This window comes from Clavelina lepadiformis, chromosome 4 (assembly GCF_947623445.1).
Source record: "Clavelina lepadiformis chromosome 4, kaClaLepa1.1, whole genome shotgun sequence".
In the NCBI taxonomy this organism is placed as follows: Eukaryota; Metazoa; Chordata; class Ascidiacea; order Aplousobranchia; family Clavelinidae; genus Clavelina; species Clavelina lepadiformis.
Window position 1 is genome coordinate 19,999,142 of NC_135243.1, and position 22,734 is coordinate 20,021,875.

General features: G+C 35.7%; 1 protein-coding gene and 1 long non-coding RNA gene across 2 annotated transcripts; both read left to right on the forward strand.

Moving 5' to 3' along the window:
• The first annotated feature begins 3,231 nt into the window (after positions 1–3,231).
• Positions 3,232–9,893, forward strand: LOC143453163 (4-galactosyl-N-acetylglucosaminide 3-alpha-L-fucosyltransferase FUT6-like). Its single transcript, XM_076954333.1, has 3 exons — positions 3,232–5,064; positions 6,938–7,163; positions 8,536–9,893. Exons 1-3 carry the CDS (start codon positions 4,679–4,681, stop codon positions 9,139–9,141), a joined length of 1,218 nt encoding a protein of 405 aa, XP_076810448.1. The 5' UTR covers positions 3,232–4,678; the 3' UTR covers positions 9,142–9,893.
• Positions 9,894–17,081: 7,188 nt separating this feature from the next.
• On the forward strand, positions 17,082–18,474 carry LOC143452276 (uncharacterized). Its single transcript, XR_013114979.1, has 3 exons — positions 17,082–17,405; positions 17,814–17,961; positions 18,062–18,474. It is a non-coding gene; the product is annotated as an uncharacterized LOC143452276 (long non-coding RNA).
• Positions 18,475–22,734: the final 4,260 nt, after the last annotated feature.

Here is a 22,734-nt window from a genome sequence, read left to right on the forward strand (position 1 = left end):
CGTGAGGAAAATTCAGTAATTCAAGCTCGTGTGCATCTCTCTGTGGAGTCTAATGACGAATTAAGAACAGCTGTTCGGTGTTTACCAGCCTTAGCCATGGTCCCTTCCTCTGACGTAGTCGAGTCATTTCTGATCTTAGCTGATAGCATGCCCGATCACGAGAAGATGCCTGAGCTTCTTTCGTGTTTCGAACACACATATATCAGAGGCAGACGACGTCCGGGACGTGGTGAAAATTACGGCTCAGCCATCTTTCCAATCGAAAGTTGGAATCATTACGAAGCCGGGGCAGGTTGCATTGCAAGAGCCACAAATGCAGTCGAAGGTTGGCATTTTGGTCTCCAAGTGCTTTTCAATGCCACCACCCGACATTGTGGACTTTCATACAGGGAATTGAAAAAGACATTCAAATGCAACGTGCTACGTTTCTGCAAGGAATTGCTGGTACTCAACCTTCTATTCCAATGCGGTACAAGGCACTGAAACTGCGTGTGCAAAACACAGTTGACCGTTATCTGTCAAGTGAGATTTTAGTCTATCTTCGTGCAGTTGCTTACATTTCCCATGCATAACATTGCTGTAAATTGTAAATGTAAATAAACATTGTAAATGTGTGATTAAATGTCACGTGATTAAATGTCCTAGTGACTATGTGTCGCGTGATTAAATGTCCTAGTGATTATGTGTCGGTGATTAAGCGTCGCGTGATTAAGTGTCGCGTGATTAAATGTCGCGTGATTAAGTGTCACCAAACCGATTAAAACATTTTAAGCGATGAATATCGCTGAACGTCGCTATAAAACAAGCAGAAGCAATTCCAGGTCAATGCGCATGTTAAGTTTTTATGTTTTCTTTATAGCGTGGCTGAGTGTGGGTCTAGGCCAGTGATGGAACCGGGTCTTATTGATCGTGACACAAGTCAAAACAAGTCTATAACAGCGCAGGTCAAAGTCAGGTCAAAGCAAGTCGAGCCAGTACAAAAACATCAACTACGTGTCTGGTTTCGTTTTGTAGAAAACACAAATTCACAACATGAACTTTGCATTAGCCTACATAATGTAGGGCTTTAAAAATAAGTCTCCACCGAATTAACTAAATTCCGAGTAGATCTGATAGTTCACAGGTTGTCAGTACTGTTTATCCAGTGGTATATGGAACCACCTATATACAAACATCTACGTTGAATTGCCATGGTAGCGTCGCACGAGGCCCTAGTGATCTTTGTTACAAAAGATCATGTCCAATAGTAAGTTGCTTGCTGCAATTAAAATAAACTCAATAAATTTGTCGTAAAAAGTCATGACAGCTAGGTAGTACACAGTGAAAATTGAAAAAATAAAAATACTATAAAAAAGTGAATAAAAATTTTTTTTCAGAGGATTGACATTTGCTTTGATGAAAGCCTATTTATCTTTGAGGTCAAAAGACTGCAGAAAATCTTTTTTAGTAATATCATGGCTCGCTCAATATCTGACAATTTTTCAGATTTTATTGCACTCCAAAACGCATAAACACAACGACGTTCAACAAAACACACCAATCAAAGACCTGCAATCAAGACCACTTATGCTAAAAATCCCGTATATTGGTAAAGCGTCTTCAGTCTTTAAATATAAAATACATGCAGCTTTAAAAATGTAATTTGACGTAGAAGTTAAGTGTTTTCCTCAAACAAAGTATAAAATTGTTTTACCAGTAAGTCCCATATTTTCTTATGTCGTATATCAATTTACATGTCCATATGATATGGAAAATGGATAACACCTACATAGGGAGGACTTTTCGACATTTTGGTATCAGAGTTACGGAATACACATAAATAAAAGAAGTATACAACAAATAAGCGATCAAAACACACATAGAAACATGCAAAGGATGCAAATAAGACTATATTAATATACTCATGTACAAAATGATACTGTTATATTTAGCTTTATTAAAAGTAAAATCATACATCTGAAATTCAGGAGCAAGGATAAACAAAGTAACACAACCTCATTGCTAAAATAAGTTTGTTTGTCACAATGCAAGCCGTGTAGTCTACGAAGAGAAACACAATTGCCCCAAGCAGAAACAAAGCACAAGAAATAATTAAGATAAATCGAGGCGAGTTAACAAAGGGAATATTTCATTACACTCCATTTCAAAATTATTCGAAAATATCGTAATGATTATAAATGTTAAATTCAAGAAACATTACTTATTAAGCAGCTGAATCCTCGGCTAAGCAAACAAGCAGTATTCTATCTTTTTGAAAATTTACTTAAGACCAAAACATAATGTCATGTTATGTCTAGCATCATACAGTTCACCGCTATGCACCTCCTTTCTTTAACTTTCATATCTCACAAATCGCTACAAACTCATTGTTGTCATTATTTTGTTTTCTGCTCACTAATAACTCTTGATAACCCCTGGTACTTACTTAATTATATATTTATCATTTTTTTCGGTCTTGTAACATTGTACAATATTTATATCCGCTAATGAACCACTTTAATTTATTCTGGCTTTGACAAAAACCAAATGTTGTTTGAAACATGTTTGCTTTTGTTTAATAAATAATAACTCTATATTCAGCCTGGGTTTTTTAAAGTGTAGCTTGTCTGGACCTGGGTCTATAAGTTTCACACACTTCAGAGGCATGTTAAACATTTTCTGTTTGACCTTTGTTTCGCTAAGTAATGTAGAGTTTCATATTCTTTAGCTTGGATATTTTGATTTTGTTTCAGTTCACCAGAACAGTTCATAAATTGGTGAAATGTTGAAAGTTGTCCATTTTCTAAGTTTTGAGCTCTTTTGCCACCACGTAGCTGTGATTAATGAAAGCTGATAGGTCTGACTTATTTTAAACTCTTTTTTTCCCACGCCAGAGGGTGCCAGATATTGTATATCGAACGGTAAAGCCTGTAAAACTGGTCAATTGTTCTAGTGTAATGAAGCGAATCTTCAATTTTATATCCAACAGTGCAAGTTTTTCTCCCCGATCCCCTGGGAAGCTTTAGGAAAAGTTTTCAAAAATAAATTAGGAAGCCGGTTACAAAATGTCAATTAACTTACAAAAAACTATGTGTACTACAACCAATATAATTTAATTATTGTTAAGCTAAAGACTTTTTATGAGAAGTTAAAACATTTCTGTTTTATAGCACAATTACCTAAAAAGTTATCATCATTTAAAACTCGAACTTGCTTTAGCGTTAAAGTCGCTCTTTGATGTTTATACAGTTGTAGATATAATCACTGTGAGATTGGAGCCGGTCACTGCTTGCATCAGTTACTTGTTGTAATATTTAAAATCAGAAGAAATCAACAGTATATACATAAAAAATCTAAATGCGACCAGTCAAAATATTATTTTCTTGTATAGCACACTGGCCGAGTCGCGCATTAATACTTGAATTTCAGAATCCCGATTGAAATTGAAATCGATCGCCACCTAGCAACTTGTGACGGGGTGATCTTATAAGACTATTCATTATTATTATTATTATAAGGTTCACGGGGTGAACCTATAAGACTATTTTGAAAACTTGTATATAAAAGAGTAGTGTATGGTGTCCTCGTACGTGTATTCAATTGGTCATTAAGCGAGAAGGTAGTTGAAAACGGTTTGATTTTTAAATCAAAGACTAGTTGTCAGTACAGCAAGATCCCGGTTAACTTTTCTACTTGAATCTGAACAGTTTTTGCAAAGTTATGTGATACTTCAGGTGCGAACTTAGCAATTATGATTTTGTAAATACAGTAGCTATACAATAGACATATCGTTATGTAATGTACATATCAGCGAAACTAAAGGCGAAGAGAAGTAACTATTCGAGACTGATGGATGCCTTAACTGAAGTTAGCCTTGCTTTTTTGTATGTACAACAGACGCAATATGTAAATAATATGCTATAAATAAAACTTGAAGTTTTTCAGAAAAGTTCTGAAAAGTTTCTGAAAAAAATTTATGAAGAGTTAAACTGGTGCGAACTTAACCGAGCAAATACTGTAAATATGTCGGTATCTGAAAACTGTTTCAATAATAAACGTTTTTGCAGTTGTTTGGATCGGGTAAATAAATATAACGTATAAGAATATAAGAATAAGGTATATTTAAAGGGTACCTGAGTGTGTAACTTAAAGGTCTGGTGTTACAAAGCCTATAACTAAACTTCCAATTGATGTATTTATATTGGTCATGATAAATGCTAAGGTACAGCTTACCAGGCTCAGACTTAGCACTAGGCGCTAAGGCCTAGTTCGGAACAGCTAACTGCCTTAAAGATATGAATGCTTCACTATAGATAACATGTTGTAAGCTACTGTGGTAAGTACATGCTGGTAAGTACAGCACAGCATATTATTTGTGTAACCTTTGTTTGTGATAAACATCCACTGCAACCTACTTGTGGAGTCGTTTTACGTCCAAAAGACTTACGGCATCTTTACTACCATAACTGATTCAGAAGACAAAGCGTGTTCATTTCACGTGGAAACGTCATAATTACCGTCACCTTCATTATAATTGTAGCTGAAGGTTTGCTAAATTTTTTGTCAATAAGTGCTTTGTAACAAAATATGTTTGAAAAATCCTTTCCCGGCATACTTACTGACAACTATCAACTTGTTTTTTCGATTTAACTGTCTTTCACTTATGAAGATTTTTACAGACAAAGCTTTCGCTTAGAGGATGGTTAGAAAAGTAATGATTAGAAAAGCGTTTGTGGCCGCTTTTAAATATTCTGCACTTGCGGTATTGGCTGTTTTCTTATGGTCCGCCTCTAGAACACAAACTAATACACTCAATGAACATGCTTTATCAAAAAAGGCCCAGGCTAGGTATCAGCCAGCGCCAATTCCAGTTAAATACACATCGAAAAAGATCGACCCGCGAAAACCTCCTCTGATTTTATATTGGGGATATCCTTGGCATGATAAAAGCAGTGGAGCACCAGATGGGGAAAAAATTGGCATTTGCGAAACCACCTATGACCGAAGTAGGATAATTGAAGCAGACGCTATCGCTTTTCATTACACAACCATTCGTGCAGAAGATTTGCCTTGGAAATATTACAGGTACTTATACGTGGATAAGTTCTTGCTTATCTTAGTAGACGTCAAAGAACGTGAACTTGACTGGCTCGACTTAAAAATTTAAAAAGCAAATGGAAATAGTTAAAGAAAACAAAATAAACATCAGTAAATGGTACAAACAACTTAGTCCATGTAGAATAATTTAATTCTATTTTTTTGTTCCAGTAAATTTATCGTTTTTTACTCTCTATTTTACTTGCTACCGACCCAAATCATATCGAAGAGTTTGTTTCTTTGTTCTAATAAATTTCTTTTTTTTCTATCCTACTTTTCTTCCTACACTCATTTAGTTCCAGCCAGCATTGAGTTTTTAAACATTTGTAAAAAACAAAAAAGTATATAATGAAACTAACTGTTCTACAATAATAAACTTTTCACAAACTGGATAAAATTCATTGCTTTTTCAGAGCATAGCACAAGGTTCTTACCTTACCTTGGATAACTGTAAAAACAACGATTTAGGCTATTTTGACTTAGTTATCATTAGATCTGTTGCGGTTTTACTTTTTTTCTAAACTGTTTAACTCACTTCACTCAATCATTTGTGGGACTATTATTACATATGGGACCGACATCATATTCGAGACATTGATAAATATAAATGTGTGGTTTTAATCTGTAGCTTCTGAGAATGGTGCATCGCTTCTTTTGATCGCTTTTTTCTAACAAGTATGCTAATTTTTTTAGATCAAAAGAAAAAAATTATATAGTATCTGACATGGTATAACTTATAACACAACTTTTTTCCTCGAAAACATGCCAAAACTTGTTGCAATATCGCTATACTGTAAAACTGGGTTTACCTTGAAATTTCCCGACAGCGTTTTAGCCACATAACTCTCTTTGCAGCTTTTAATAATTAGCATGTTGTAAGTTATTGATTATATTATTGAGTAAGTGTGTAAATAGTTTTTGAAAACTCGACCGACCCGTCTGTAATACCAAAAGACCCAAAAAAGATATTTAATAGTTTCTGTACAACACAAAAAATGCAACAGATCAATTTATATGCAAGCTTCTTTCATTTTAGCTGACGTCAGCTGGCCAATAGACAGCTCGGTTGACTTTGAAAAACAAATCTCCGAGCCTCGCAAACCATGCTACTTTTGTTAAAATAGCTGGAATTTCTTCTATTAAACGCTTTTATAATACCAAAAATGGAAGGTTTCAATTTTATCGTAGAAAAAAAAAATAGCTTTTACGTCCAAAATTTACCTAATATTAGGCTATATGAGTTAGCACCTCTGGTGCTCCGACATTGGTGTAAGACAAGTAGGGTTAGCCCATCAAATACAAGGCACAACTGGTGAACTAAAGACATTTATTTCTCCCAACATTTCATTAACACATTCGGATTGTATTTATTAGGGCAATGGAAAACGTATTTCAATTTTTTCGAAAGTATAGACTTACCAATTCCAAGTTACAACTTGCAGAATTACATCGAAGCAATTACTACGCGAACAATTGTAATTCTATACTTTTCGCAAAGGTTTAAATACAATGCTCGTTGACCGGATGAGGCCAACCCGAATGGATTAAGGAAACGTTAGCAGAAATAAATTTCTGTATTTCACCATTTGTGCGTTGTAAGTTGAATTTAATGTTAATATGCCTGATGGCAAGCCAATCAAAGTATTTTTGAATTAGGGATAGATTTTCGAATATATAGTTTTAACTTATAACTTATAGTATTGATGAAACCATATTCACGACATGGCCATATATATAGCCACTTATAAAAGAAATTGATCTAAACCTTAATAAATTGACAAAATAAATCTGACTACGTCAAAAATGTTATTAAACTTTAGTAAAATTGGCAATTTTATGACGGAAATCTATTTGGTTGCAGAAATCCCAACCAGTTGTTTGTGTGGTGGTCAGCTGAAGGTCCTTCCGTTTTGCGTCTAGACGGAATAAAACTAGAAGGCTATGACGGTTTTTTCAACTGGACCTGGACCTACCGCCGAGATGCGGACGTTGCGCGTAATTACGGATATCGGGGTCACGTTATCAACTCTGTAGCGAAAGGGAAGAAAGTTGTCGATGAGTTGGTCGCGGCAAAAACTGATTTAGCGGTAAGCATTTGAAGTTCTTTACATATATGCAGTTGTATAATATTTTAGAAATTAAATCTGACTACGTCAAAAATGTTATTAAACTTTAGTAAAATTGGCAATTTTATGACGGAAATCTATTTGGTTGCAGAAATCCCAACCAGTTGTTTGTGTGGTGGTCAGCTGAAGGTCCTTCCGTTTTGCGTCTAGACGGAATAAAACTAGAAGGCTATGACGGTTTTTTCAACTGGACCTGGACCTACCGCCGAGATGCGGACGTTGCGCGTAATTACGGATATCGGGGTCACGTTATCAACTCTGTAGCGAAAGGGAAGAAAGTTGTCGATGAGTTGGTCGCGGCAAAAACTGATTTAGCGGTAAGCATTTGAAGTTCTTTACATATATGCAGTTGTATAATATTTTAGAAATTACTGAAAGTACTATAGCATCGTGTTACTTTTTGTTTGTTTTCTTGTTTTTAATATGTAAAGCATTATAGTGTATATATATGTATATATATATATATATATACATATATATATGGTTAATATATTTGTCCCGATGTTATGATCATTGATTAAGTTTTCGGCACACATTTTGCAACGTTAAATATGCTTGCTCCATTTTCACTTATACCCAATATATTAGCTTCTCGTTGTATTTGCCAAGTGTTTACATGTCAGAAAGCCGAACTGTACATGAGATGTACTGCATATATGTATGCATAAAATGTTTTTGAGAATCTTTTGCGTGCTGTAATGATTTGTAGCGGTAAAATCACTTTTTATTATCATTAAACCACCTTTGTGAAACATAAAGTTTAATTTGAAAGCAGGATAATATGCCTGTAGGTTATGTTATAACTGCTCTGAACAAATTATAGGCTGTTCTTGTGTACATTGTTAGAAGTGGTGATTTGTAGAGGCGTTCAGTCGGGACGTATTTTTTATGGCTCATGAGCTTATTTATTGCTACAACCAGTTCTTTTAACCTTAAAGGTGCTATGTATACCTAAAGCGAATTCTTTTTTGCGACTGTGGCAAACACAGCATTTCCTTCATCAAAGTAGGCCTACTGTCAACATTGAAATATTCTAACAACTATGATGGATCTCATGAACCATATCTTTTAATTCCATTTGTATACTTTCGTTTAATATCCTCTAACCAATACCCTATAATATCTTTAAAAAATTTTCCCAATTTCGAAAGTAATCACCTGTTTATGAAACTTTTTATTTAAGGCAAGGGAGCTTACGGTTTAATCCGTTTTCTGTTTTACGTAAAACGTCAGTGTTTGTCACATTTATAAATATGTAAATATGCAGTAAAATATATACGTTATTATACAATTTACCTTTTTATTTCATCATGTTTTATGTATTATCGTTCAGGTTTGGATAGTTAGCGGATGTCATTACACACACGGTGCTAGAATGCGAATGAAATACGTCAAAGAGTTACGAGAAGCCGGTCTTAAATTCACAGGATACGGAAAATGCTTTGATCGACCTGTACCGAGAACCAAAGACTTTACTTATCCTCATGATACTATAAAAAATTATAAATTTTATCTGGCCTTTGAAAACGCGTTGCATTGCACTGACTACATTACCGAAAAGTTTTGGGACAACGCCTTGAGAAGTGGGGCCGTCCCAATAGTTTGGGGACCAAAAAAGGAAGACATTCTTAGAGTTGCTCCTTTGGACTCTTTCATATTTGTCGAAGATTTTAAATCACCCAAGGATTTGGTTGAATATTTATTTTACTTGGATAAAAACGACGCTGAGTACCGAAAGTTTTTCAGTTGGAGAGAAGACGAAAGCATGACTGATGAAAAAATGATCAAATTAACAAAGACGAAGTACCCTAACCTGGACGTGCAAATGTCAATGAAGACCTTTTGTGATAAACTACTGGAAAACAATCATACAAAAATTATTTCTTCCCTGAAGAAGGAATTTCGGGATTCGAATCCCAGTGAATGCCTAATGTCTTAACAACAAAAGAAAAACAAAGTATCGTGGCAAAAAAGATACAATTACATTGTAATGAAAGCTTATCGTGTTTGTCAGAGTATAAGTGATGTAAAATTAGTCAAGCGAAACTGCTTGAAACATCAAAACACTTAAATTATACCAACAAGGCACATTTTTATTGAAGATTCCTTACAATTACATACAGTATTTAACATATTGACTTATCGCTTTTTCTTTAGTACGAGTTGATTGTAAAGGGCATGGTAAGTTTCTATGTTTGCGGTTGGACCCAAGCGTTATCGGCGTTTAAGCGCTATCATTTTGTTTGGCGTCTCATATACAGTATACGTTCACTTTATATTTGAAAAACGCTTTATGCTTAATTTTAAACTTTTTGTGGAATGTTTGACCAAAATAAAGCTTTCATAATTAAAAAATACCAGTCCGGGATCGATACTACTGTTACCATATACTTTGAAATGTCATAATATCAATCAGCTATGCACTATCATTTTATACTGTTGCTATTTTTGATACTTTTAGAGTGTAACCATATTTCGTTATTTCTTTCAGCACTGGTGTTTTTGTAACTTATAAGAAAACCAGTTTATTGTTCATAAGGATAAATTGTTAAAATCTATAATTTAAATGATTTTAAGAGATGTATTATTGAATTTTAATACTATTATACCACGTTTTTTATTTCAGAGCTGTGAGAATTAACTGTTAAAGTAACCTTCATTTTAGCATAAAATATACCTTTGCAAGCCAGTCCGCAATATGTTTGCTTATTTTAAAAAGTACAGAAACTGTTATATCAATTTGTGAACATAAATAGATCTAAGGTTTTTCGCAACTACAAACTTCACATGATTCGTTACTGATGATACTGATGGCAACAGAAGAAACGGCAGACAATTTCAAAACTGTGCACTTTTAATAGTTGGTTTTGGATAACTTTGATTTCATGGGTTGTTTTTGTTGTATAATAATTTAGGTTTGTTCAGCTTAGTTCGAAGAAGCACTTCACAACTGTTTATCATTTGAGGGGCTCCAATAACGTGCCGTGTCTTGATCTATGCGTCGTTTTTCATTTTTTCTGTTTCGTCCATAGCAATCTATTTTGATTTAAAGACAACATCTGCGTTAACACTAAACCGTAAAAACGCTTTAACAAACAAAACCAATTCACTTAAACAAAAGTCGTAAGTCTTGGGTTACCGAAATGAGTCTGTTCAATCGCTTTTATTCTTTTTTCATGGTAGAATGTTATGAATGGAATCTTGCCCTTTTGTACAGTGTAGACTGTAGATAGTGTTACACCATCACACAAAAATCGTTTTTGTAATTTAAAGTAACATTACTCTTAAATAAAATCAACTACTTTTATGTGGTACACCTTGAAAAAAAATGTATAGTATGATAATAAAGTCGGCCTATGGCAAGAAATAAATTTTGGATTCGGTTCGATTTAACACGAAAGGTGCGAAACACAAACGAACACAAAGTCAGAGGAGACTGGCGCTTCGATTGAACCGACCGACGCACACAAGCAAATATCTTGCATCTTGCAAATACCTGTTGGTATTCTCGCAGAGCAAGCACACAAACGCATTCTGGTGAATTAGAATACAAATTCCCGGGACAATGGTGATTTTACCAAAGTGCAAACAGTGGAAAAGCCTATTACCACATTCCTTTTATTAGCAGCTACAATCCCGGTTACTAAGCTAGTTGTTGTGCAAGTTCCGGTTGAAAAATACATTTTTTGTTTTTGCCGAATTTAAGAGTGTTAAACAACGCCATTGAACAGGAGCAAACATCGTTAATACTTCGGCTAAGGGCAATTACAATTTACAACAGTCGCGTCACCGGGTATCGAAGACCGTTAGTGCGTGTCCAGCGCCCTAGATACTCGTCTACCTAGCAGACAGGCCGAAGTATTATATCGAGACGACGCTCATTGTTAGCCGGCAGAGCGTCGTTTGATACTCTCTATTGCCTCAAGAGACGTTTCTGTGTGGCTATGACGTGAATTTAAAACTGTGCTATATACCATCTTCAAACTTAAGTGTTTACCCTATGGCAGTATAACTATAGGGTAACAGCTTTTTTCGGTCTGTTTGTTTGAGGTTTCTGCAGCTTAATGGCTTGTCGATGTAACCAATTATTGTAGACAGGTTTTAAAATCGGGCAAGGATTGATTAAAATCACCAGGAGTGTAGAATTTATAAAAAAAATTATGTATATACATAATCTATAACTTATATTAAGCAAGAATTTTGAAATAAATGTTACTGGTTTTATATAAACTGACCTACAGCTGAAATTTGCTAGTGTTAAAATGTTTTTTAAAAGTTGATTACATTTATTTCCTATGAATTTAATTATTCTAAAGATAACTTTAACTGGTAGTTTGATAACCTTTACAAATCTAATACGAGTTGACTCTAAAGAAGGGTGGTCGTTTACACCAACAGCAAATAGATTTAGGGCACTTCAAGCGACACAGCAAGTGATCCAAAACCTCTTTCAAGAGTGCTTAACCTTAAATGTGACAGGGAATGACATTATGTCAAGCTGTTTGAAGTTTGAATTTGAAGTCTGCCTTGCCGGCATTGAAGACGGTCACCGTTTATAGACCAGGGGTTCCCAACCGGTGGTACGCGTACCACTAGTGGTACGCGGGAGCTTTTCAGGTGGTACGCGAGCAGCTCTCCGTTGCATGCGATATACAGTATACCGGTACTGTAGTAGTATAACAATTTAATTTTGAGTTGCTAAAATATGCGAACAACACTTTTATTTCTTTCCGTACTAAATTCTCTGCACTCAGTAAGCTACTTTTGTCGATCTTGCTCCCTGCTGTCATTGTTATTAATACAATGCTGCTGAGCGAATATTGGATGAAATTAGTTGTTTTGAAAATAGTGGTACGTGTTGACAATCCGTGGTGGCTAAGTGGTACGAGAACATAAAAAGGTTGGGAACCCCTGTTATAGACGGTATTTATTTCTTGTCCATTTTTTGTCAAAAGATCATCCCTTCAGAACAAATCGTTTCACGGGTACTGATCCTCTTAGCCAAATAGCCCCAGGGTTATTTGTGTTGACCTAGTACCATTTTGAAAGCGACCAGGTCTGTCCAATTTCCATCACGCTCACAGTTGGCAGTGTTAAGCAAAACTGTTCTCTCATCCGCCTGATTGACGATTATTGAGTTGTGAAAGTTCCTATAGGCCTTCGAGCCCAACAAGACGTGGAATTTATCTCGCCTGTAGTTGGCAGTATCTACATTGTTCTTATTTTGGCTCCGGTTTCCTCGACACATCGAACATCTTATCCCAACAACGATGCCAGTAGAAGGCAGTCTAATAGACCATTGAAATTCCATCACACTGTAGTTTCTATTGCACATTATGCTGTTGGCATTACCTTCTCACGGATCACATTAAAAAGAGGTGTCCATAATGCTTTTACACTGTTTGTACAATACAGTAGTTTCACGGCATTTTTAACAATATTGTGATAAATTGTGGTTTCCAGTCAAAACCAGTCGGCCAGAAACACAAAGTTTCGCTGCCAACAGTAGGTTTATTGCTGGATATTCGTTCCTCACTTCAAGCAGTCACGCCAATGAGAAGCGCTGGAGCGCGATAACTTAAGAACGCCGCCATCTAGATGAAACACCAGGAGCAGCGCGTCTGCAAGTCGCGCCTTAAGGTCCGAAGGGAAGCCGAAGAAGCCCGTCGAGTTGCTCAGATGAAGGCCGACGAGGAACAAAAGAAGAAAGCACGTGCTCTTGTATAAATGCAAAAAGCGCAACAACAACCCAATTGGAACATAAAACCCTGGATGTAGTTAAGCTCTCTTGATGGTCCCACAACATCGAAGGACACTAAAACCGCCCTGGTTCCTATCAGTGATCCAAATTAGGGGCATTTTGCATCGGTCCAAACGAGTCCTCAGCCGCTCTCGCAAATAAGCAACACCTCCAACTACAGCGAGAAAATGTCTGTTCAAGCTACCGTGTCCAGACTCCGTACAGTTTGGGAGCACTCTTCTTACCAGGTGATAAGCCGCTTGTGTTGCAGAAAACGCCTGAGGTTTCCTGACCGATAGATGTTGGTTCCTCGGTTTTCCTGCTAAGCTAGAGTTATTGTGATTTTCTCAATTCATTAGTGTAATCGATTTGGCGGGGAACGTAACATTCTAGCTTCGGGACGGCTCCATTGCCTAAAAAATTTTCGTTTTGCACAAATCACCGTTAGGGATTTGCGCAATCGCGGCGCTGTAATTATGGCGTGAAGCATTGTCGTGTCGTTCTGTTATGTTACTGCGTTTCAGTTGAGTGGTATCGCGGCTGTAGTAGCCACGATTTAAACAGTTCTCTTTTTATTTCTTCCGTGGTTTTTGGCCATGGTATTTCCAAAGTTAGTGTTTTCCTTTGGTGTTAAAGCTGTTCCGTGTAGTATGACAATTGACAATAGACTTATGATAATTGTGTTCTTTGATATCTTGGTGGATACAAAAAGTCAGCTAGGAGTAATAAACTGTATTTTTGCCAAAATGTATTCTTGGCAGGATTGTTTTATTGAAGTATTTGGCTAATACCCGCTTACAATTTATTCGTGTTTGTTGATCAAACACAAGTTGGACCCAGCAGCTGTCCCAGGCTACTGGCTCCTCATTACCAAAGTAGACAAATGACAACCTCTTGCAGGCGCTATGGTCACTTTGTAGGCAGCAGAGTGTTGCGTCAGCAGCATCGAACAGTTTTATGGCCGTTACACAAGTGTCATTTCCGTATTTTCACAGGCGATTTTTGAATATAGCAAAAAGTATTTTCTGACATTCCAATGCAAACTTCTTTTGGGATCTTACCGCTACGGCTTTCGTCGCGTCCCTTGCTTGAAGTAAAGCGTGCCCAGTTGTAGTTTGTAGGATGCGCCGCCCAAGTGAACGAAATGTGTGCACACAGCACACCTACCGGGAGATCTGCTCCTCTTGGCTGTGTTTTATCTGGTTGGAAATACCTTTGAAAATCTTGACTCGTTGTCGGTCGTTAGAATGTCGACATTGATCTTGTCCCGATGTAGACCACATGCCAGTTGCTCACCCGAAGTACGTTCCACGTTCCCTATTACCGGTGATGGGATTCAAATATTTTATCATCCGGTTCTCTCACTAACAACCTGTTATATTGACACGGGGCTGATATACACATAAGACTATACATACGCTTGTTAACAACCGGTTTGCGAAAGCCATTAAAATTCCAAGAACCGGTTCGCACCGGCTGAATTCCACCACTGCCTATAACACGTATGCAACGCACGTATATGTAAATATAGCTGCTTATAAAGGCTTGCATACCTACATTTTCTGCATTGAAAAGCAAGTATAGCTCATACGTTTCATTTCAAATATTTTTTTAGCGCAAAACCGAAACGTTTCGTTCTTAACACACTTCATAAAACCATGATAAATTTAAACCCCGGTTTTAAAAACTTTCCCCATTACTCACCATCCCAAACGTTCTTGAATTAATCATTATCGTCACTTCATAGGTAACAAAAAACGAAGCAAATTAACGTAACACCAAAACAACGCAAAAAATCGAACAGGAGTAACGTAAATTGACGTAAATAATTTGTATTTATTTCATTATGAAACTCGTTTTCCGGTAAGCTAGTCATGCTATAATTCATTTTAGGACAAACGCGCAACTAAACACATTTTATCCGCTTTCGTTGATAACTCGCTGTATAAAAGGAAGTGTCAATTTTGCATGAAATAAGTCATACAGTCTGCTGTTAAAGATGGACGAAAAATATACAGGAAAAAGGGTTCAGTTAATGTAGTCGCAATAATAGATGTATAGGTTAATTAAAAAGATACAATTGCTGGCTGTTGTGTTTAGGTAGTCGAAGGTAATGTCTGATCCTAGTTAGCTAATCGAAGCATTGAAGCAAATTGTGGTGCGTGAATGTCCTTGATTTTTTTACCTGAGAGATTCTTCGGTTTGGTTCAACCAAAAAATTCGCCAGGTTGTCTAATTGGAAAACCTATGCCATATACAGTAGGTCATTTCACTGGGAGTGAATTTCAGGTCTTCTTACACAAATGTAGCATGACTTTTTGAGACCTAAATGACAGTCTACCAGTCTGCGCCATTTTTAAAATATTTTAACGCGGTTTTCAAGTTTTCGTGAATTTTGCTAGTGCCAGTATAGGGCACATAACGTTAAATTATTTTGCTTTCATTTCAAGTATAGATTCCGTAGCTTATGTACCAACTAATTTTAAAAACGTGTTTATTTAATGATGATGGTGCCAAAAAGATTTTTGGTTGCGTTGTATACAGTTCTTTTTAATTAATTTACTTACTTAGATTTTTTTTTCCAAATGACGTATAAAATTGCAAGACACATGGGCGTAAAGGTCAGAGGCGGGGACAATGTGCCCCATTTTGGAGAAGCCATCACGCGGTCAATAAACCGTTTCTGAATGACAAACTGCTGTACCTTCCAAATTTTAAGTTTACACATACATTAGCCCATGTGTTTTTATTGTTGGTATAACAAAGGAAAATAAACAGCTACTAGCCCATGTGTTTTTATTGTTGGTATAACAAAGAAAAATCAACAGCTACATCAAACTAAAATCTATAGTTATGGAGTAGCATAATCCTGGCTAAGTTTAAAATTTAGGATCCTTTTTTCAATTAAAATAGCTTAAAACACAAAATAAGCTACAGTCTTAAATGCTAATATGTCAAAAAAAATTAACGTAATGAACCAAAACAAAATTCGATTTTGTGCCAACTGCTGGCTGAAAAAATTAAGGCGCTGTCCCGTTTTGGGCAATGTCGTTGTAATTCTTTTTTGTGTAACAAAGTCAATATCAAACAAAATTTACTCACCAGAACTGCTTGACCAGGTTTAAAACATATCATTGTTATATAAAGCTTGATAAAACTTGATATACAGCATAAAACTTACCAAGAATCAAAGCAAAATGTTACCAACAAGTCACTTGCCGGTCAATCACTTGATTAGTTTCATCAATCAAATCTTACTTTTCGGAATGGCGTTACACAAGGAAAAGTTGATAAAGTGCTCCTATCATAAATATAGGATGTACACACAAACACTCTGTGACAGATGAGATTCAGAAACCAACAAAGTGTAAAGTGAAGTTAAACGTAAATGCTGCACCTGTAGTAACTACAGCATATACTACAACTGGTTCTACGACAATTAACCGTGGGAAATTGACCGCGAACAAACTAACCGGGGACAACTGACCGTGACGTAAATTGACCGAGAACCAACTGACCCCTTAGACCCCTTAGTTCAGACCCCTTAGACTAGATATAACACAAAGAAACTGGAAACACATGGTTAGTAAGCAGGTCACGGTTCACAAAATACATAGCGTTTGATTTGTGTCGCCGGCCAATTTGTTGTCGGTCAGTTGATCACGACCAATTGTCGCTGGTTAATTTGTTCGCGGTTAATTGACGTGATCCCACTACAACTATACTCATGCATGAAAAATATCTAAAAATATTTATTAATGGGCCTAATTAGCAACACATACATTTCAAAACACATCTATTTTTTGACTGCGTCACTTTCCATTAAACGTTGCAAAGAAACAAGCTATTACCGCTTTCGTTGATTACTCAACACCTAAAAGGAAATGATAATTGACAGCAAGTGATTGACGTAGCCCGTTGTTAAAAATATGCGGGGTAGGTTGCAAATGATGGACATATATATACTCACAATGATCCATAATTATGGTTTAGTTTAAATTTGGCCGCTTTGCTATAAACTTTAAGATTGGTAAAGAGAAAACTGTAAAAGATCTTTGAAAATGCAATTGTGGTTTTCGCTGAACTAGTATAAAATGATTGTACAAATGTTATTGGCAATTAAGCGTATTTAATTTGTCATGGTACAGCGCTTGGTCTAAGCATCTAAGCAGAGTGTTAAAGTTTAATTAAAGGTCTTGTATATAAGCTATAAATAAATATTTTTGAAGCACTTTCTTGTTCTTATCTTATTTTAATTAACTGCTGGCAAACTTGAATTTTGTGGTTTAAAGTTTAATTGGAAGTGCTTGAAAAGTATACCTGTACAATACAACAACTAAAATATGTCTTGGAATGATACTTGCCAACGTTTTTTGGACATAAAACCACAACACATTGATTACATTTGACTCGGAGATCTTGAACAGAAATGGGGTTCAGCTGGAAACGAAAGGAATGTCACAGTAAGTTTGGCTGAATATGCGTAATGCATACCACCATAAATATAAGAACTTTTTGTGAAATTACATTTGAGGTATGCATAGGCTAAATTTTGCCTGTCTTTTTTCTCGTATTGCTAAAAGATGTATATGTAAACTTTCCAAATACAGATTTTCTATTTCTCTTCTCTCTGTATATTCCACCCATGCAAATATTTTCACTTGCATCGTAACTTCCATATGAGTGAGATAGTCATTTTGCTTAATGTTACCGATTTAACCATTTAAAATTTTAAATGGTCACGTAACAATGTTTTTGTGATTAACATTTACAACCATAAGAGTATAAAAAGCACAAGCATTGAGTTTAATTTTATTTGACATTTGCGTTCCGGTTTAATATTTGGTGTTTTCTCTACCCGTAAAATGTAGTTGGCAGAAGTGGCAGCTCAAAGAGTAGCAGGAGATGGTATTGACGTCACTTTCCACGGTTTGGAGTATAAGTTTTTGCGACGTGAAGATGGATTTACATACTACAAGAAATTTGGGAAAGTTGCGGTTGTGTACAATAGTACTAGTTGTAAGTACAAAGCCAAAATTATGATAAAGCAGCTTATGTGTACTTCTCGTATATCAACATACAGTACGCACAAGATTCGTAATCAAAATATGTTTTTCAGACACAGTAATCGCGTTTGGAATAGACTCTGTTGAAGGCGGCCAAAACTGTCGGTATGTTTTGGACAAGGCGATAGAGTGGATGCGTAGTCACGCCATACAATGACTGCGGAATTTGTACATGCAACATATCAATTATTAATTACTAATCAAGAATCCTTGTAATGTGGAAAAATCTGAATCATTCAAAAATTATTCATCAACATTATAAATTGAAATAATTATACGTAATAAAAAAATTCACCTCTACCGTATTCAGGCTGTATATTTCGCTGTTCGTGCATGCTCTACTCGGAAATACCATAAGGTAAATTAAAAGAAATTATACGTTTCCATGAGTGGTTTGTCATCACCATATAACCGTACTGTAATTACATACTTTTCTGCAGAAGAAATTATTCTTGGCTCATTTTAACGTTTCTGTGGTAAACAGTGTACAAAGTGTCAGGCAAGAGTATAGAGAACTAGCTAAAATCAATAAAACGATATCTCTTCAGAAACATTTAAAGTTAAAACTCAGTAACCAGACTTCTATAACAAAGACTGATATAAAAAGCAATTATCGACACATTTTTTGCCGCGGTCGAGTAGATTTTGTGCGCACGAGCGTCATGATAAACCTAATAATAATTATATTAAACATATAAAATTTTAAAAACGGACGATATAAAAAATACTATGTCTCTTTCGTAATTAATGAATATTTATAATTGTAATTACATTACACATTGTGTCTGTGATGAATCGTTGTGAAGATTTTGTTGCCAATGTAAAAATAAATAAAATTATTATTATTAAAACCTTTAGGATAATTAAACAATTAAGTTGCGAGTAATATCAATTCTCAGCCGCCGATGAACCGATTAAAAATAAAGTCATTAACAACGTTTGTAATTCGTATCATAAAAGATAACGCTAAAGCGCTCTATAAAAAATAAGGCCGGTTTTGAACGTACCTGCGTTAAAACTATTTTTATAAAATTTGTAATTTTGTTATTGGAACAATTTATATTCTGTTAAAATAATATTTTGAAATAGAGTGGTCATCAACTATATTTGTGATTCGCGTTTTTACGCCAACTTTAAAAAGAGCCATGAATTAGTCAACTTTGATCTAATATACCGTCAGTTACTTAGTCTAATCGGAAAATATGAGATTATAAGTTAACATATTACATTCCTTAATCAGGACACACCAAAGGAAATAGTTCAGAAATTAATTCAAATACGGATTTTTTCTAATACGAAGATTTTACTGAATTATAGCTTATTACCATCATCTCTAGAGGCGTCATTTCTGTCACAGGTGCGACAGACGTGTAAGAACTCTTAAACAAACAAAGAAAATATATATTTCATATTTCAAATTTCCCGATTCGTTATAAATAAAACAAAAAGTCAAATATAAAAGAAGCAAAAACAACATGAAAATGAATCTTTGCCCAAAATATAAAGTTCTATGCTTTATATACAAGTCGACTTTAAACCATGTCTGGTTTTGACAATAAAGTTGTTACTCTGTCGTGATTGTAGGATAAGTTTGGTATAGAATTAAACAATCTATATTAGTTACGATAAAAGTAGGGAAAAACCAGGTTGGATATCACATTAATGTTAAATCGTGACGCCACAGAGATTATTAGGAATTTAATAAAAACAACGATAAAACACAGCAATAAAAACTATAGTTATGCGAGAGGCAAATTAACAAGTACAAAGAACAAAGCCGAAGCTACTACAGTAAGTGTACAAATAAGAGACGACGAGCAGGTAAACCACAAATGAGAGAAGGTACCGTGATAAGTAAGACACTTTACATTAGGAGAAACTAAGCATTTTTTTCATGAGGACAAAAACAAGTCAGCATATCTTGTGGCAAACACTATAATAATGGAATGGCAGGAATATTGCAACGCGGGACGAAAAGATGGAACTTTACAAAGTGTGGTGGTGTGAGCAACCAACTCTAAGCGGAAAAGAGTGCCGAAGGCTAGAATAAAGGCGCTCAGGGTAAGAACGGCAAACCTAGAAACATTGTAAAAGCTATAGTAAAATAACCAATAAACCACAAACACAGATCACACAGAAAAGATACTATAATATTTTTATAGTAAACTATATACACATCATATAATTAACTTCTGCGAAATAAAATTAGTAAGAAGTATAAATTAAGAAATACGTGACACTGATCACCTTCTCCGAAGTGGCAACAGTGTGAGGTTAACAGACGATCGTTTGTGTAAATTTGTCTGTCATGGTCAATTCAAGTTTGAAGTCTCCGCCGGATGGTGAGGGTCAGTTGTAGGCCAATCGTCCAACGTTTGTTGGTCTGATTCGTTTGTTCTGAATCTGAATCGTTTTGTCAGAAATTTGCCTAATGGCGCTCTCGCGCGGCGGTGTATTTTTGTTACTAGACATGCTCAGCAAGCTGCAGCGGTTCATTCGGTTATCTGTTTATTCATCGCGTTCAAAACGTAGCATCGATTAATTATGCCTTCCTCGTGGCGCATCGGCTGTTGTGCCTAATGATGCAATACCAAATAGCTTTTTTGCAGAAAAATTTCGACAAAACGATGTTCTATAACAACATGTCACACAATACTATATTTATGAACTGCGCGGGGAAAATATCCGTAAGTTAAAGCCATGTTGAAGAGATCGTGCGTATTCGTTGCACTTTCTGGTCAGTTTTCTGCTTGTCCGGGATTTACATGTAACGGGATTTACACGAGATTTGTAATCAAATATGTAGGCCTATTTTCTAAAATACAATAATCGCGTTTGGAAAAGATTCTGTTGAATGAGGTGGAAATTGTCCATATTTCTTGGACGTGGCAAAAGATAGAATACATCAAGAAGGCGTAAAATAATTGCGGCATTTACGGTAAATACTATACAACGTAACAACTAATTGTAATAATTAATTAATTAATAATCTATTACTGATCAAAAATTCTTACATTGAAGAAAATCTGAATCAGACCAAGACCTTTTATAAACATATACGCAATAAAAATATTTTCTACATGGTACTATCGTCGTAACGTCGGTATTGTAATAAACGGCAATGTGATGTCATAACTGTGGCAGATTTGACCTATTACACTGGTCTGCATGAAAATTTTATTCTGTATGATGCCAAAGTTTTCCAGCTAATTTTAGTGCGCTGATTTCAAAAATGCCATCCTTTTTGGCCTGTCACATCAGGTTTTAAAGTTACGGTCGAAAAACCGTATAATTTTTCGCTTTTACGTTTTACTACCCACTTTTTTGTCAAAAGGATAGCATTTATCAAGATAAATTTTGTTATCACAATGAGCTACATATGTGCATCAAAGCTACGTGTGTGGTATCAGAAAAAACTCAAGAGCCTTCCCTTTGGCGTACCTACGGTATGGAGGAAGCAAAAAAACCATCACAATGACTGTTATTTTTGTATGGTGAACATTAAGGGGTTTAACAGAAGAAACAAATCCAATATCAAGTACTCTAATTTAAAGGCAGCAATGTGGCCTGTACCACATTGTGATGAAATTCCTGTGCTGAATCCTCTAACAGAGATGCAACGCTTCTCAGAATCTGAATCTGAAAGAAGTGCAGGTGATGAAGAGCACTATCAGGAAGGAATAAACGATGACTCTCTAAAGTTGTTTTCACGAACTCAGCTGAATGATCTCACAAGAGAGTTTTATCTTTCAAAAGAATCTGCACAACTTCTAACGTCAAGATTAAAGGAAAAGAATGTTCTAGAAAAGGTGTTGCGTTTCTGCCAGGATCTAAGAATGTGAAGGCACATCCTCTTGTTGCTCCAGCAAAATTTTTTTTACCGCCCTTGCATATCAAGTTAGAGTGCATGAAAAGTTTTTGAAAGGTATGCACAAAGACGAGAAGGATTTAGGTACCTGCAAGAAACGTTTTCATCTTTATCCGAAGCTAAGCTGCAAGCAGGTATTTTCACTGGACCTCAAATCAGAGAACTGTTGAAGGATGAAGATTTCGAAAAAATGTCTGTAACGGAATTGCAAGCCTGGAAGGAGTTAAAAGCTGTTATGCAGCAGTTCATTGGAAATAACAAAGCCTCCAATTACAAACAGCTTCTTACAGATATGCTCGATGCCTTTCAAAAACTTGGATGTAGGATGAGCATCAAAATGCACTTTTTACACTCCCACCTAGACTACTTCCCTGTTAACTGTGGGAAGTTTAGTGAGGAACAAAGTGAACGTTTTCACCAGGAGATAATGGTGATGGAGGAACGCTATCAGGGTAAGTGGAATGTCAGCATGATTGCTGACTACTGCTGGTGTCTTAAAAGAGAAGACTCTACTAAATATGTGAGAAAATCAGGTAGACGGGCATTTTCAATTATATTAACCTTTAAATGTAACATGGAATGACATTTTATCAAGCACAATGCACTACCAAAAAAAGTCTTCATGTACTTATTGTAGCTATAATAGCCCGACCAAACTCAAAAGATAATTAATTATTTGATTGCAAAAAAGAATTCAAACGTTTTGCAGTAATTGAAAGACGGCTAGTCTACTTTTCATAAAGCTTTTAGTAGAATGGTTCATAAATTAAGTATAACACTGGGCAACATTTTTCAACTTATTTTTTATTCCTTGCTCGTTTCAAGTTTATCTAGACTAATGTGGGCCATGCTGAATCC

Bases quoted from the DNA above. Each gene is read 5' to 3' on its own strand.
- LOC143453163 (XM_076954333.1), top strand. From the start codon at position 4,679: ATGGTTAGAAAAGTAATGATTAGAAAAGCGTTTGTGGCCGCTTTTAAA. The intron at 5,065-6,937 runs GTACTTATACGT...ATTTGGTTGCAG, and splicing joins TTGCCTTGGAAATATTACAG to AAATCCCAACCAGTTGTTTG. The intron at 7,164-8,535 runs GTAAGCATTTGA...ATTATCGTTCAG, and splicing joins CGGCAAAAACTGATTTAGCG to GTTTGGATAGTTAGCGGATG.